This window comes from Zootoca vivipara, chromosome 15, assembly GCF_965207765.1.
Source record: "Zootoca vivipara chromosome 15, rZooViv2.hap1.1, whole genome shotgun sequence".
Classification (NCBI taxonomy): Eukaryota; Metazoa; Chordata; class Lepidosauria; order Squamata; family Lacertidae; genus Zootoca; species Zootoca vivipara.
The window spans coordinates 22,734,356-22,749,619 of NC_142598.1; the positions used below are offsets into that span (position 1 = coordinate 22,734,356).

The 15,264-nt window shown below is 44.8% G+C and overlaps 1 protein-coding gene across 4 annotated transcripts in view; it reads left to right on the forward strand.

The window, feature by feature from the left end:
- Nucleotides 1-15,264, forward strand: part of GAK (cyclin G associated kinase) — a 77,858-nt gene that overhangs the window by 19,230 nt on the left and 43,364 nt on the right. For 3 of the 4 annotated variants that reach the window (XM_035097131.3, XM_088658758.1, XM_088658759.1), the window contains 7 exons: nucleotides 3,405-3,464; nucleotides 3,951-4,065; nucleotides 7,027-7,169; nucleotides 8,190-8,315; nucleotides 10,391-10,480; nucleotides 13,112-13,247; nucleotides 14,562-14,674. In XM_035097131.3, coding sequence (XP_034953022.1) covers nucleotides 3,405-3,464; nucleotides 3,951-4,065; nucleotides 7,027-7,169; nucleotides 8,190-8,315; nucleotides 10,391-10,480; nucleotides 13,112-13,247; nucleotides 14,562-14,674 — 783 coding nt within the window. The other variant, XM_088658760.1, reaches the window with a different exon arrangement.

Here is a 15,264-nt window from a genome sequence, read left to right on the forward strand (position 1 = left end):
ACAAAACAAAAAGAGCCGCAAAAACACAAAATAAATAGCAAAAACACAGACCTCAGCGAAACACTCAAAACGGAAGCGTGGCACTCAAATTGGAAACGTAACACTCAAATTGGAAGGATAACACTCAAAACGGAGCATGTTCGGCTTCCGAAAAGAGTTCGCAAACTGGAACACTTCCGGGTTTGCAGTGTTTGGGTTCCAAGTTGTTTGACTTCCAAGGCCTTTGAGAACCAAGGTACCACGGTATGTCCTAGTTGAAAGGAAGCATCTCTCTGTATGTGTGGTTTTTTTTAATTCTAAGGGCATGTGGTCTAAACCACTGAGCCTCTTGGGCTTGCCGATCAGAAGGCCGGCAGTTCGAATCCCCGCGACAGGGTGAGCTCCCCTTCGGTCGGTCCCAGCTCCTGCCAACCTAGCAGTTCAAAAGCACGCCAAAAAGTGCAAGTAGATAAATAGGTACTGCTCCAGTGGGAAGGTAAACGGCATTTCGGTGCGCTGCTCTGGTTTCAGTGTTCCGTTGCACCAGAAACGGCTTAGTCATGCTGGCCACATGAAACGGAAAAATTATCTGTGGAGAAATGCCGGCTCCCTCGGCCTGTAAAGCAAGATAGGTGCCGCAACCTTTACCTTTTAAGGACATGTATGGAGACAATGTTTATGGTGATGATTTGTACAATTAGTAAAGTAGGAGGCTAACAGTAAAGGTAAAGGTAAAGGGACCCCTAACCATTAGGTCTAGTCACAGACGACTCTGAGGTTGCGACGCTAATCTTGCTTTATTGGCCGAGGGAGCTGGCGTTTGTCCGCAGATAGCTTCCTGGTCATGTGGCCATTATGACAAAGCCACTTCTGGCGAACCAGAGTAGCGCACGGAAACGCCGTTTACCTTCCCGTCAGAGCGGTACCTATTTATCTATTTGCACTTGACGTGCTTTCGAACTGCTAGGTTGGCAGGATCAGGGACCAAGCAACGGGAGCTCACCCCATCGCGGGGATTCAAACCGCCAACCTTCTGATCGGCAAGCCCTAGTCTATGTGGTTTAGACCACAGCGCCACCCTCATCCCTTAGGAGGCTAACAGTAGGTGGTACCAAAGCCAGTGATGGGCAGGACCAATTAATTCTAGTTTGTTCCTCATCCTTCTCCTTGTTAAGTTACACAAGGGCAACACTGAGACTAAGGAAGAGGAAGAAGACAGTCATTGCCACCGGCTGGACTGTTCATAACTATTAAGGCAGACAGTGGGGGCTAGCTGAAGTTTGGGGGCAGTGCATCATTCGCCCTAAGTGGCTGACCTTTGCTGCGATTTAGTAGTTCATATACTTTCTTGCTGCACCTGAGAAGTAAACTATTGCTATTCCAAATGCCGGCATTCCTGCTTCACGGTGTGTCTGTAGGGCACCTTCCTTTCTAGTGCATTGCTGCTGTAGAGAATCATTGGGGTCTTGCCAGTCGAGGTTTGAATGGTTTTGCAAACTCATCTGAAACAATAGCAGGAGGCTAATGGTGCCCCCTTTTTCCCCCCAATTGGCTTTTGTTTCAGAACAACCTAGAATAGCTTTCAGTGTTAAACCTTTGTTTCAGGCGTTTTGCTTATTGCTTTTTAAATTGCAAGCCCTTAAACTTGCACCAGATGCTTCCAGAGCGTTGAACAATGAAATACTTGAGGTGTGCATTTGGATAGTTCTGGGGTATAGTGCCATCGATGCTATGCAGACACTTAAACAATAAATAAGCCATGAAACCTTAGCTTGCACCCTCCCCGGGACTAAAGTTGTCATTAGTGAATGAGTCAGAGCAACTTACGAGTTAGCTATTACTGGTTAACAGTAAGGCGTGTTCCTTCTGCCTGGGATACTTCTGCCCAAGAGTAGACTTGTTGAAAACATAATACAGTATTTGTCACATTTCTTAAAACATGCAAGCCTTTCTTCCTCTAAGGCGGGCATCCCCAAACTTCGGCCCTCCAGATGTTTTGGACTACAATTCCCATCATCCCTGACCACTGGTCCTGTTAGCTAGGGATCATGGGAGTTGTAGGCCAAAACATCTGGAGGGCCGCAGTTTGGGGATGCCTGCTCTAGAAGGATCTCTAAGACCTTCTCATCATGGTGCTGCACCAGAGGGAGAGAAATGGGTGTAAATGTGTGAAGCCTCCAGCCCACGTGTGCTCATGTGTATGCACAGCACTGGGTGCTTAAGCTTCGCCTTCTGAAACAGTGTGCATATAGAGGTTACTTGCATGTGTTCAACAGTTGGTCGTTAACCCTAACAATCTGCAACTTTCCAAGTGAATATTAAGATTCCCGGCAATTTGCACTAGGCACTAAGCTTGCACATGGTTTTAGGGCACAAGCAAAACCACATGCATGTGGAATTGCGGACGTCTGAAAGGTGTTTCCATGCAAAATGACATTCCTCAACCGGATGCCCTTGGTATATTGTTGGACCACAACTCCCATTGGCCATGCAGCTGGTGTCTGATGGGAGTCGTGATCCGACAAAATCCCCCCAAAATGTTGGAACTATTAGAATCATAGAATCATAGAGTTGGAAGAGACCACAAGGGCCATCCAGTCCAACCCCCTGCCAAGTAGGAAACACCATTTGTCATATGCCTGTCAAGCCTCTGCTTAAAGACCTCCAAAGAAGGAGACTCCACCACACTCCTTGGTAACAAATTCCACTGCCGAACAGCTCTCACTGTCAGGAAGTTCTTCCTAATGTTTAGGTGGAATCTTCTTTCTTGTAGTTTGAATCCAGTGCTCCGTGTCCACTTCTCTGGAGCAGCAGAAAACAACCTTTCTCCCTCCTCTATATGGCATCCTTTAATATATTTGAACATGGCTATCATATCACCCCTTAACCTTGCAGGTGACTTCATAATGGTAACATAATTTGAACTCTTTAAGCCAGGCACCCCCAAACTTCGGCCCTCCAGATGTTTTGGACTACAATTCCCATCTTCTCCGACCACTGGTCCTGTTAGCTAGGGATCATGGGAGTTGTAGGCCAAAACATCTGGAGGGCCGCAGTATGGGGATGCCTGCTTTAAGTGATGGGTCTCTGGTGCTGTCTTGCCTTTTGTCACCAGTGCTTCACAGTGGATGTTGAAGATGGCAAGGCAGGCTGTCCCTGATATTCACGTGCGGGCTGTGAAATGTCTCATATAAAGAACATATGCTGTCATAAAAATGACTGATACTATTTTATTGGAAAGATAATGCCATGTCTCTCTATGATCAATGGATAGAAGATATGGCAACTCTAGCAACACATGAACAGATCGCTTTTCGACGCAAATTGTGTATGGATAAATGCAACAATATTTGGAATCCATTCATAAAAAGCATAATGCCTTGTTAACAATTTTACATTTCTATAACATTTTTATTTCCTGACAGAGATTATTATCAAATGAAGAAGAAAAGAACAAAGCCATCATTCAAGAAGTTTGTTTTATGGTATCCTTTTAGAGACAACCTGAAACGCTTTGGGTAAAGCAATCCTTAATTATACAGTTATGCATATCCGTCTTTGGTTGTCACAGGTTGTCTAAGGGATCATATCAGTGGTAGTTCAGAAATTCCATAGTTTGGTACAAAAGACCCTTCTTTCTGTTTGTGGCACCAGGATTTTTTTCTGACACATTAAGTGAAGGCACGCAGATTAAAATTTTGGCTTGTCTTAATTTTTCCAATTCACATAGGCACTATAAAAATAAATGTGCTGTGTGACCTCTTCTTATTTCTTAAAACATTATTGGAAATGTTTCTGTAGCGGTAGAGTTGCCCGCACGCTCCCTGCCTCCAGAGAAAGCTGGGAATTACAATGGATTTGGGACTGTAATCTCTCAAGGAAACGAGCTGTTCCTTATTGTATAACCTGGCTGCAAAAGATGTGTTCCAAATCTAGCAATCTTTGAAACTTTAACAGATGAAATCCTCCAGAAAAAGCTATCTGGTCACCCGAACGTTGTCCAGTTCTGTTCTGCTGCATCGATTGGAAAAGAGGAATCTGATACTGGGCAAGGGGAGTTTCTTCTGCTAACCGAGCTTTGCAGAGGTAAAATGATGACTTATATGGGCTCTTTATTGTTTGGTGGACTAATGTAGCAGTTCAGCCAAGCCGGTCCTTCCTTCAGAGATGACTGTGGCGAGGCTGGTCGAAACAGCCTTCCAGCTTTGTAGATAAGCTGACCAAGTTTACTTAGTCAGCAAAAACTTCTAGTGGCCAGCTGGGGTCTTGGCAGAGGAGGAACAAGAGACCTCTGGTACAGTGGTACCTCTACTTACGAATTTAATGCGTTCCGATCGCACATTCGTAAGTCAAAAAAAATTGTAAGTCGAATGCCATAGGAATGCATTGGGAGAAAAAATTAAGTAAGTAGAAAAAATCCTATCTAAACCACATCCAAGATGGCGGATGGAGCTCCATTCATAAGTAGAGTTATTCGTAAGTAGAGGTACCACTGTACTACATTTCTATACCAGACACATTTTTATGCCTCCTGGCAGCCTACTTTGGTTTTGATGCTGGATGCTGAGAAGGGATGGAGTACTCCATTCCTTCATGGAACTCCTGGCTATGGCTACTGGGCTCATGCCCAGTAAGATAAGGCTGTTTTCTTTTTCAACTATATTTTACCAAGTTTCAACATTTTTAGCATACACAATCAAAAATACAATTTTGTCTTTTCTCTTGATTTCGGCGACTTCCCACCTTGCTTTCCATGGAGTTGTTGCTTCTCCCCTTCTGCTGCACCCTATCTTCTATCTATTAAATCAGATTAAGGCTGTTTTCTTGTCACAAAGGGGTTGCCACTTATAGCCAGTGTCACAGATCTTGTCCACCAGGTAGGGCGGAGACGCTACGCTAGCTTCCTGGAAGCTGGACCTTCCCGTTGTTGCTTCCTGGGAGGGAGAGGGGCAGGACAGTTGGTGCGGTGCAGATGCACGGGCAGAGCCAATCCAGCACTCTTTCTGGTGCGTTCACACTGCACTGACGTCTGGGCCGCATCACCTCTTGGTAAAGCAACTGTGATGCACCTGCCTGGAAGCTAGCACAGCGGCTCTTCCCAACCCGGCAAGCTACTTTGCAAGTCACTCTCGCATCTATGGATATGTTGTTCTATGCTGGGGGTTCTTAGAGTACAGCCTCAGCCCCCCCAGCTCTGCATTTGCCCTGCACCTGATGTCAGGTCGTCTTTTTTAACAACCATGTGTTGCATGTGTTTGTCTAAAGCCAACTTGTGAGCTCCCCCTCATTTACAGGTGCTCCTTCCGAGCCAGGCACCCACACAACCAGGAGTCCGGATTATGCAGAGCCCCTATACCAGTGTTTCCTAATGTTGGGTCTCCAGCTGCTCACTGCCCTATATACAAAGTGAAGCTTGCTCATTGGCCGCCTTATACAGACGCTAGCACGCAATACAATGTGGTTTGGATGTGGGTGGCTCTGTGGTCTAAACCATTGAGCCTCTTGGGCTTGCTGAGCAGAAGGTCAGCGGTTCAAATCCCCGCGATGGAGTAAGCTCCCGTTGCCCTGTCCCAGCTCCTGCCAACCTAGCCAGGCCCGGCTCTAGGTGTAGTCCCGGTGGCGCGGGGCCGGCGGGGGGGGTGCTGTGCGGCAAAGCCGAGCTGTGCGCTGCGAGGGAAGGTAAACTGTGTTTCCGTGAGCTCTGGCACTCGTCACAGTATCCCGTTGTGCCAGAAGTGGTTTAGTCCTGCTGACCACATGACCTGGAAAGCTGTCTGTGGACAAACGCCGGCTCCCTCGGCCTAAAAGCGGGATGATCGCCGCAACGCCATAGTCGCCTTTGACTGGTCCTTTACCCTTTACCTTTACAAGATGGTTGTCTCCCCCCCTTTTTTTAAAAATAAAAAAGGAATATCCAATGTTCGGTTGTGTGCCTTACACATAAGCAATCCATGCATCGGTCTCCCCTGATCCCTCCCTCATAACCTTCTCGTTTATCGGAAACCACATTGGGAAAGGCATTTTAAATTGACGTAGAAATGACTGGCTCTTCTTTCCTCCCACACAGTTGTTCTTTTTTCTTTCTCTCTCCCCCCCCCCCACTGGAGACGGATATTAATTAGGACTGTGAGCTTTAATCACAGCTTTAATTGCCGGTTAAAATTTGCTCTCTAATTAATTGGTGTGACCGAGACTGAAGGGCACCCTGCCGTGCAGATCACACAGACACGATGGCTCCTTTGTCCTTGTGCCAAGTTGGAAGAGAAGAAACACTTGGAAGAGTTTTTTTTTAATGGCTTTCCCCTTTGGTCTGTATCCAGAGCTAGTAGATGTTTTGCTTTTGAAGTTAGTCGGCCTTTTCTTCTTGCAGTGAGAACTGCAGGCAGCTGAGACTGACAGGGCTCAGTATTTGCTTTTGCTCCCTGCTTCACCCTCCCTCCTGCTGCCCTTGGATCTTGGCCATGATTTGAGAATTGAGGGCTGGGGAATTAACATTTCACATGCGCTGGAGTTCCTTGTTTTCTATGTGCAGGAGCTACTGCTTAGGAACAGGACAGGAAGATTTGCTTAGCAATGTAATATTGTGTAGGAGGGCATGAGAGGTTTGCTGTTTGTGGGCTAATAACAGGGCAAGATGGCCGCCCATCTCATCCTGGTTTGAGGTGGGAGACTTCTGAGGGTGGAGACTTGGACCCCCCCATTTCGTGGTGTGTTCACTCCCAAGAAGGGAAGAACTAAGGAAGGAAATTGATTGGCAAGTAGGGTGGGCTCTACCCTTTCTGGTCTGGGGTGGGGGCCAAGGATTGGGCCAAATTCTCACTCCAGTATAGAAGAAGCCATGTTGTTTGCTTCCTTGCTTGGTTGGTTTGTTGTGTGGCGCCACACCTGCATGATTAAAGTGTTGTTATCCCACTTTAAACAGCCATGGCTTCCCTAAATTGGTAGCGTACAACTCCCCTGGGAATTGTAGTTTGTTAAAGGGCGCTGAGAGTTGTTAGGGGGTCCTCGTATTCCCCTCACAGAGTTTTATGCATTTTTTGTCCACAGGGCAAGTGGTGGAATTTTTGAAGAAAGCTGAATCCAAAGGGCCCCTCTCGTGCGATACGGTGTTGAAGATCTTTTATCAGACCTGCCGTGCAGTGCAACACATGCATAAGCAGAAACCTCCTATTATTCATAGAGATTTAAAGGTACAAAATCCGAAAAAAAGCTGAACGGCTCATTTATGCAAAGGAGGAGTTTTGTTATGAATCTGGAGCAGCAGCCAGTAGCTAGTTATTTAATCTTTTCATAAAAATTTATATACTGCTTGAGGGTAGAAAACGAATGAATCTAAAAGCAGTTTATAATATTTAGACTGAGTGTGTTTTGAGTTTGTCATTTAGTAAATGGAAAAGCATTGTATCGGTTAATAATAATAATAATAATAATAATAATAATAATAATAATAATACTATTATTTATACTCCACGCCCCTGGGTGGGTTTCCCCAGCCACTCTTGGGGGCTTACAGCATATAAAAACATAATAAAACCTCAAACATTAAAAACCTCCCGATAAAGGGTTGTCTTCAGATGTTTTCTAAAAGTCAGAGAGTTGTCCATTTCCTTAGCATCTGATGGGAGGGCGTTCCACAGGGAGGGTGCCACTACCGAGAAGGCCCTCTGCCTGGTTGGCAAAAACTGCTACTAAAATATATTGGCTGAGAATAAAGAGGTAGGAGGATGTTAAGGATTGGTCGTACATGTATGCAGCCCACACAGAAGCTAGGTGCAAGCTTAGCAGTGGGCAGATACGGAAGTCCATACCAAATAGTGCTCAGAATGCTTTTATAACAGTCACTACATTTTAGATCTCTTGGGGCCGGTTCATACAGCCAGCCATATGGAAACATTCTTGTAGTGCAATCCCTAATTAAAAGTACTCTGCAACGTATTGATAGCTACATGCTGTTTATCGCATCTTTCGCTGTACTTTATTCCATTAGGCTAATCTAAGAAGCAGCGTTCGCTGTTCTCAAGAGGGAAGGCCTCTTCTAAAATAAACACACGTATTAGGGAAGTGTGATTAGTGCAGAATTGATAAATCTTGTGTGCTTTGAGGCCGTGAACTTGGAGGATATATGTGTGAAAAGCTGCCTTTTTTAAAATAAATGTAAGCATGTCTGCTGAATGTGCACCCTTAAACTCCTCACTTGATTGTCCGTACAGATAGAAAATATGCTGATGAGTAACCAAGGAACAATTAAATTGTGTGACTTTGGCAGTGCAACAACCATAGCACATTACCCTGACTACAACTGGTCCGCACAGAAAAGAGCAGCAGTTGAAGAGGAGGTGAGAAACCTGATACTCTGATTTATTTTCAACCTTTTGTAACTCTAGGCGTTCTGGGATCCCTTAAATACATTAGACCAAATTCTGTCGCAGTGGAAATGTGGTGGTGGTGGTGAGGTATTCTTTTCCTGGTCCTACACAAGACATTCTTAAACTACTGCTGTAACAAAATAGTAGCCTTCAGCTGTGTATAGCTGCAAGCCTGTACACATTTAACCTGGGACGCGGGTGGCGCTGTGGGTCAAGCCACAGAGCCTAGGGCTTGCCTAGGGCTTGCCGATCAGAAGTTCGGCGGTTCGAATCCCCACGATGGGGTGAGCTCCCGTTACTCGGTCCCTGCTCCTGCCAACCTAGCAGTTCGAAAGCACGTCAAAGTGCAAGTAGATAAATAGGTACTGCTACAGCGGGAAGGTAAATGGCATTTCCGTGTGCTGCTCTGGTTCGCCAGAAGCGGCTTTGTCATGCTGGCCACATGACCTGGAAGCTGTACGCCGGTTCCCTTGGCCAATAACGCGAGATGAGCGCCGCAACCCCAGAGTCGGTCACGACTGGACCTAATGGTCAGGGGTCCCTTTACCTTTACCCCACTGTACTCGGTCGGACTTACCTCTGAATAGTCATGCATTAGATTGTGCTGTCTGCTAAGAATCACCACATAAAGTGTCCTTTTCTCTCTGAACCACAGCACAAATACTACATCTCTTGGGTACTTCGGTCTTCTCTGTTGGTTAAAGAGCTGAATGTATTTTGTGCAAATAACGTAAAAGTCACATCCAAAAGTTCTGCATTCGGTTTCCAAAATGAATTGTGAGCTGCCTGTGTCGCCCTGTTTTGTGTTACATTACTTCTGGGAGCTGCTTTTCAGAGAACCTGGAACGCTTTTGGCAAGGGCTGGTACAATAGCAACAGGAACCTGAATTTAGGGAGCAGCAGTCTTAGAAGAAAACCAAGGAGCCATGATCTAGGGTGCTGCAGTGCCCTCTCCTAGTCACCAGGGGCCACTATATTTTGCTGCTTTTAAGGCAGTGCTGCATGAAGGAGTTTGCAGTGGTCAGTCGACTGGCCCTGTGGGAACAGGAGGATTGCAAATTTACTGGTCATAGCGTCATCAGGTTGTAAACCATGAGTGGTGGTGGGGAACTCTCAAAAGGGTGGCCCATTTGCTACAGGCATCTGAAATCATTCCCGGAATACCATTATGCTGCTTACAGATTTTTAAAATATTGAGTGGCATATAAATGCTTTTAATAAATGAATAAATAACCAAGAAACCAATTAAAGAAGATCCGCCTTCTTTGAGAGTTCCCTGCAGCATCCCATGGCTTATAAGAGGAGGATATTGCTATATACATAGATATCCAGTCTAACAGATTAAGTTGGCAGGAGATGGGACAGAGCAATGGGAGCTCACCCTGTTGTGGGAATTTGAACCATCAACCTTCTGATTGGCAAGCTCAAGAGGCTCAGTGGTTTAGACCACAGCACCACCCATGTCCTAGCCAACCTAGCAGTTCGAAAGCACGCCAGTGCAAGTAGATAAATAGGTACCGCTGTGGTGGGAAGGTAAACGGTGTTTCAGTGCACTCTAGTTTCCGTTACGGTGTTCCGTTGCGCCAGAAGCGGTTTAGTCATGCTGGCCACATGACCTGGAGAGCTGTCTGTGGACAAACGCCAGCTCCCTCGGCCTGAAAGCCAGATGAGCGTCGCAACCCCATAGTCACCTTTGACTGGACTTAACCATCCAGGGATCCCTTACTTTTACACCTAACAGACTACTAACAGACTACTGTACTGAACTTAGAAACAAGAATTGACCTTCACATTGATTTCCTGAGTGTTAATCTTGATTTGCATGCCACAAAGGCAAAAAATCATTTTGTTTCTTTTTATTGGTTGATGCTGCAGGAGTTACAGAAACCTAAATTTGGAATACAGGTTGTTTTGATGAAAACCAAAGCATTTTGTGCTTGGGGTGTTCTAGGTTCCTTTTAAATTTTATTTTGTGTCTGACCCTCTGCTAAGTGCATAGAAGAAGAAAAATGCTGAGGCGGTCTTTTTATTTTGTGTGCCTACAGATCACTAGGAACACAACACCAATGTATAGGACTCCTGAAATAATAGATCTATATTCAAACTTTCCAATTGATGAAAAACAGGATATTTGGGTAAGCATTTTCTTTATACATAGATTAGACCTTGTGTGATACCTTGTTTCTGAATATTTTCTGGATTTGTATTTGTTTAGGGAATTTCTACCCCTCCATTTCACCCCAAGGTGATTCACAGTAAACCAATAAAACATACACAATAACACCACTGCAATACAGACATTAAAACTTCAAAAATGTGGCAGCGACTTAACACATATAATAAATAAAATAAAATAACTTTTGCTCCTGATACTCTTTCCTTTGGTTAAATATTATCAGTTATAAAGCACCTAACATTTCACTAAGCACCATACAGATTTAAAAACAAGGCAGTCCTTGCCCACAGGTTTTCAATCTAATAAAGCACATAGCACACAAGGAAAAGGGATAGAGAAGGAAGAGGAAAACAGGCAAGCTTACATAGTTCTTAAAATGTGACCACCTTAAACAAACAATTCAGGAAAAGGAGGAGCCAAAGGCATCTAGAATTTCTCAGGTGAGCCAATGGAGTATGTGCCGTTATCTCTTTCTCTGTTGCCTAGTGTCGTAGTCGTGAAAACCTCTCACTCCTTTATTAGGAATGGGTGAGTTCACTGTTTAACACTTTCACCAGATCAGACCCAATAGGTTAAAGCCCTTGGAATCAATGGACCTAGGTTAGCCCTGTCCATTTAATTTCTTCGGTTGGACTGCCCTGACATTGGAAGCAACCTGAAGTGCTTTAAGCTACCAAACACTGTACATTGAATTAAAAATAGACAAGCCTGTGCCAAATCGTCTGGAAATTTACAAGGACAACACAACACAAGGAACTGGAAGAAAACAGACAGATAAGCAAGCATGCAGATTTCAAGAACATTGGGAATGTTAAAGCCAAACAAGGGATAGGAGGCTTGCATTTTTATGTAAGTGGTTGGTGGGAGTGGGGGCAGCCAGTTCTAAGGAAGTACAGCTAAAATAAAAGAGGTATTTGGAAGTCATTGCTGGCTATACTCTCAGTTTTTCTAATTGAAGCTGGGAAGGAAGAGGGAGAGGCGGGAGAGAGAATAATTCTCTTGTTGACGGATTTGATAGAATGTACTGATAGGAATGCCTTAAGCACAATGCAGTGAACAGCAGACAATGTTCCAGTCTGACTGGTGAATACATTGTGAATACATTGTAGGGACACAGGTGGCGCTGTGGTCTAAACCACTGAGCCTCTTGGGCTTGCCGATCAGAAGGTCGGCGGTTCGAATCCCCGCGACAGAGTGAGCTCCCATTGCTCTGTCCCAGCTGCTGCCAATGTAGCAGTTCGAAAGCACGCCAGTGCGAGTAGATAAATGGTAGGAAGGTAAATGGCGTTTCCATGCGCTGCTCTGGTGTCGGTGTTCCGTTGCGCCAGAAGCGGCTTAGTCATGCTGGCCACACCTGGAGAGCTGTCTGCGGACAAACGCCGGCTCCCTCGGCCTGAAAGCGAGATGAGCGCCGCAACCCCATAGTCACCTTTGACTGGACTTAACCGTCCAGGGGTCCTTTACCTTTACCTTTTACACTATGAACACGTGGGAGCATGAGCAGTACAGATCTTGTCCTGAGGCACTCGGGATCAGTTTGTGGGGAAGGACACTAGTTCAGTTTGTACAGCATCTGCCGTGAATGCAATAAATTCCCAGGTTCAGTACCTAGTGGCTCCCAAGTAGGGCTGGGGAAAGGTACTGTCTGAGAGCCTGGGGAGCCGCTGTCACTCAGTGTAGATGATACTGAGCTAGATGGACCAATGGTTTGACTCTGTATAGGGTGGTGAAAGCAGCATGAGAACTGATGGGCAGGCAGATTGTTCTGTATTGCTCTGCTGGGTGTCAAGCTTACCAAACTTCTGTACTTGATGAGAAATCGATTCAGTGCTTACATGCACATCTTGCTCAGTTTTGACATGATCGCCTGCGTTTCTTGTCCTCATCTCTGACAGAGCAGATTCATGGGTTGGAGAGCAGGATATGGGAACTGCTGCAGTGTTACGATTATTTATTAAATTTATTAGTTGCTTTTTTGCCGTGGCAGCTCAAAGCGACATTCAGTATTTTAAGCAAAAAAAACAAACACATACGCACATCATAACTGGTATATTTTTTTTAAAAAAGAATGAATTGCATTAAAACATCTCAGCCACACAAATAGGCCATAGATAGTGAAAGGCCTGATTGAAAAAAGGCATGTTTTTGCCTGGCGCCTAAAGATAAGTAAATGGCACCAGGTGTGCCTCCCCAAGAGAGCGTGAGCCACCATTGGAAAGGTCCGTTCTCATGTTGCCACCCTCTGTTGTGTTGTGGTTGAGATACAAACTTGGGGTGGCAGCCAAGGCTCATTGGTATCCTCTTTCATTGGCAGGGCTCAATCTGGGAAGCCAAGCCATGGTTTCATGTGGGATTTTAACCAGGATTAAGGCAACAAACTGTGGTTGGCACTCATTATGGCTGCATGCTTGCAGCAGATCATCCAATGCTGTAGTCTGCTCTGAAGTAATTGAATACTATAGGTTATTGGATGAAACGAAATAATAGCTCCCATAGCTGATTTGATTTAAGCTTGAACAACTTAACTATTTAGGAATTTGGGGAGGGTTTTCTTTTTTCTTTTGGTAACCTCTGCATTTTTTCGCTGCAGGCATTGGGTTGCATCCTCTATCTGTTGTGCTTCAGGCAACATCCATTTGAAGATGGAGCTAAGCTTCGAATAGTCAATGGAAAATATGCAATTCCACAGAATGACACAAGATACACAGTGTTTCACGATCTCATTCGTAAGTTTAAGACTGTAATGCTAAATGCACTTGGGGCAAATAAAAGGGGAATGAATTGATAGTTTTGTATGGATTTAAGGTTCTTTTTGTTTGTTTCCTTTGCAAAAATGCACCTTTATTTTTGTTTTTAAAAAACAGTTTCTGTTCATGTAATTAATGGGAAATGACAGTATATATGCAGGTTGAAGAGAAAACCCTTGAATATAAGAAATTAGAAGTGGCAGTGAAGTTAACCGTTGCATCTTTTTATTATTTGAGTGTACAGTGGTACCTCTGGTTAAGAACTTAATTCGTTCTGGAGGCCCGTTCTTAACCTGAAACTGTTAAGGTTAAGGGGGATGTGATAGCCATGTTCAAATATATTAAAAGATGCCATATAGAGGAGGGAGAAAGGTTGTTTTCTGCTGCTCCAGAGAAGCGGACATGGAGCAATGGATTCAAACTACAAGAAAGAAGATTCCACCTAAACATTAGGAAGAACTTCCTGACAGTGAGAGCTGTTCGGCAGTGGAATTTGTTACCAAGGAGTGTGGTGGAGTCTCCTTCTTTGGAGGTCTTTAAGCAGAGGCTTGACAGGCATGTGTCAGGAATGCTTTGATGGTGTTTCCTGCTTGGCAGGGGGTTGGACTGGATGGCCCTTGTGGTCTCTTCCAACTCTATGATTCTATGTTCCTAACCTGAGGTACCACTTTAGCTAATGGGGCCGCCGCGCTGCCGCCGCGTGATTTCTGTCCTCATCCTGAGATAAAGTTCTTAATCTGAGGTACTACGTCCAGGTTAGCAGAGTCTGTAACCTGAAGTGTCTGTAACCCAGGTATCACTGTAGTGTTGACTTTATTCCAGTGCACAGGTAGGGGATCTATGGCCCACCAGATGATGTGTACTACAACTTCCATCCGCTCAAGCCAGCATGGCCAGTGATCAGAGATGATGGGAGTTGGGAGTCCTAAACATTTGGAAAGCACCAGCTCAGGGAAGCCTTGTTCTAGCATATGTGGAAGGGATTCACCACTCCTGGGTGACTAAAAGCATTTTACAGCCCAGCATGTTCTGAGCTTTCCCCTTTTCTTAGAGAATTCTCGGCTATTCACAGTTCGAAGCCCTTGATCACTGAAACAATTAAAGCCACATCTTGTGGTATAACTGAAGTTAATGCAAATATTTGTTAGCCAGATATCTTTTACCCATGTTGAAAGTCTCTTTGGATGACTGGCAGGATAGAAATCTTAGGGCAGGGGAAATCAGAAATTTGCCTTTGAGATCTGCAGATTAAACCTCTGTTTTAATAATCTATTGTGTCTAAAATTTTATTAGAATGGAGTCTGAAAGTGAATCCGGAAGAGAGGCTGTCCATCACGGAGATTGTGAATCAATTGCAGGAGATCGCAGCTGCTAGAAATGTGAACCCCAAGTCCCCCATCACAGAGGTAACTGGAGCTATTGAGCAAAGCCTTATGGTTTGGGGTTCTCTGCACTGAAACTCCAAGTTGCCCATTGAAGATGCGCCAATGTTGGAACAAGGCAAATAGATTGGCGTGTTTCATACAATTCTCCCAAAAGCAATGTTGTCAAATAAATTCTGTTCTGTTTCCCATCCTCAGGACTCTGATCTCAGAAGTCAGGGAATAAGGGAAATGAGTAGCAGGTATAGAGGAACCCCAACCTGGTGCCCCTCAGCATTTTGGACTACAATTCCCATCATCCACGGCCATTGGCTATGGAGACTGAGGCTAATGGAGACTGTAGTACACAACAGTTGGTGGGCATGAGTTTGGGGGAGGCTGGTAGGGAGCATTCATTTCTGCTTCATTTCTAGTCACCTTGCCATTTGCACGTGAATAATCTTTTTTATTATTTCTGAACTGCTTGAAATGTAAGTGCTGATCAGACTTTGCAACATTCCCTTACCACAATCTACCAAACACATTTGGTGCTTCACATGCAATGTGATGTTTGCGTCCCTCTTGTAAAGTAGATCAGTACTACCTCTGTGTTGCAGAAGAAGCAATATGAGGTT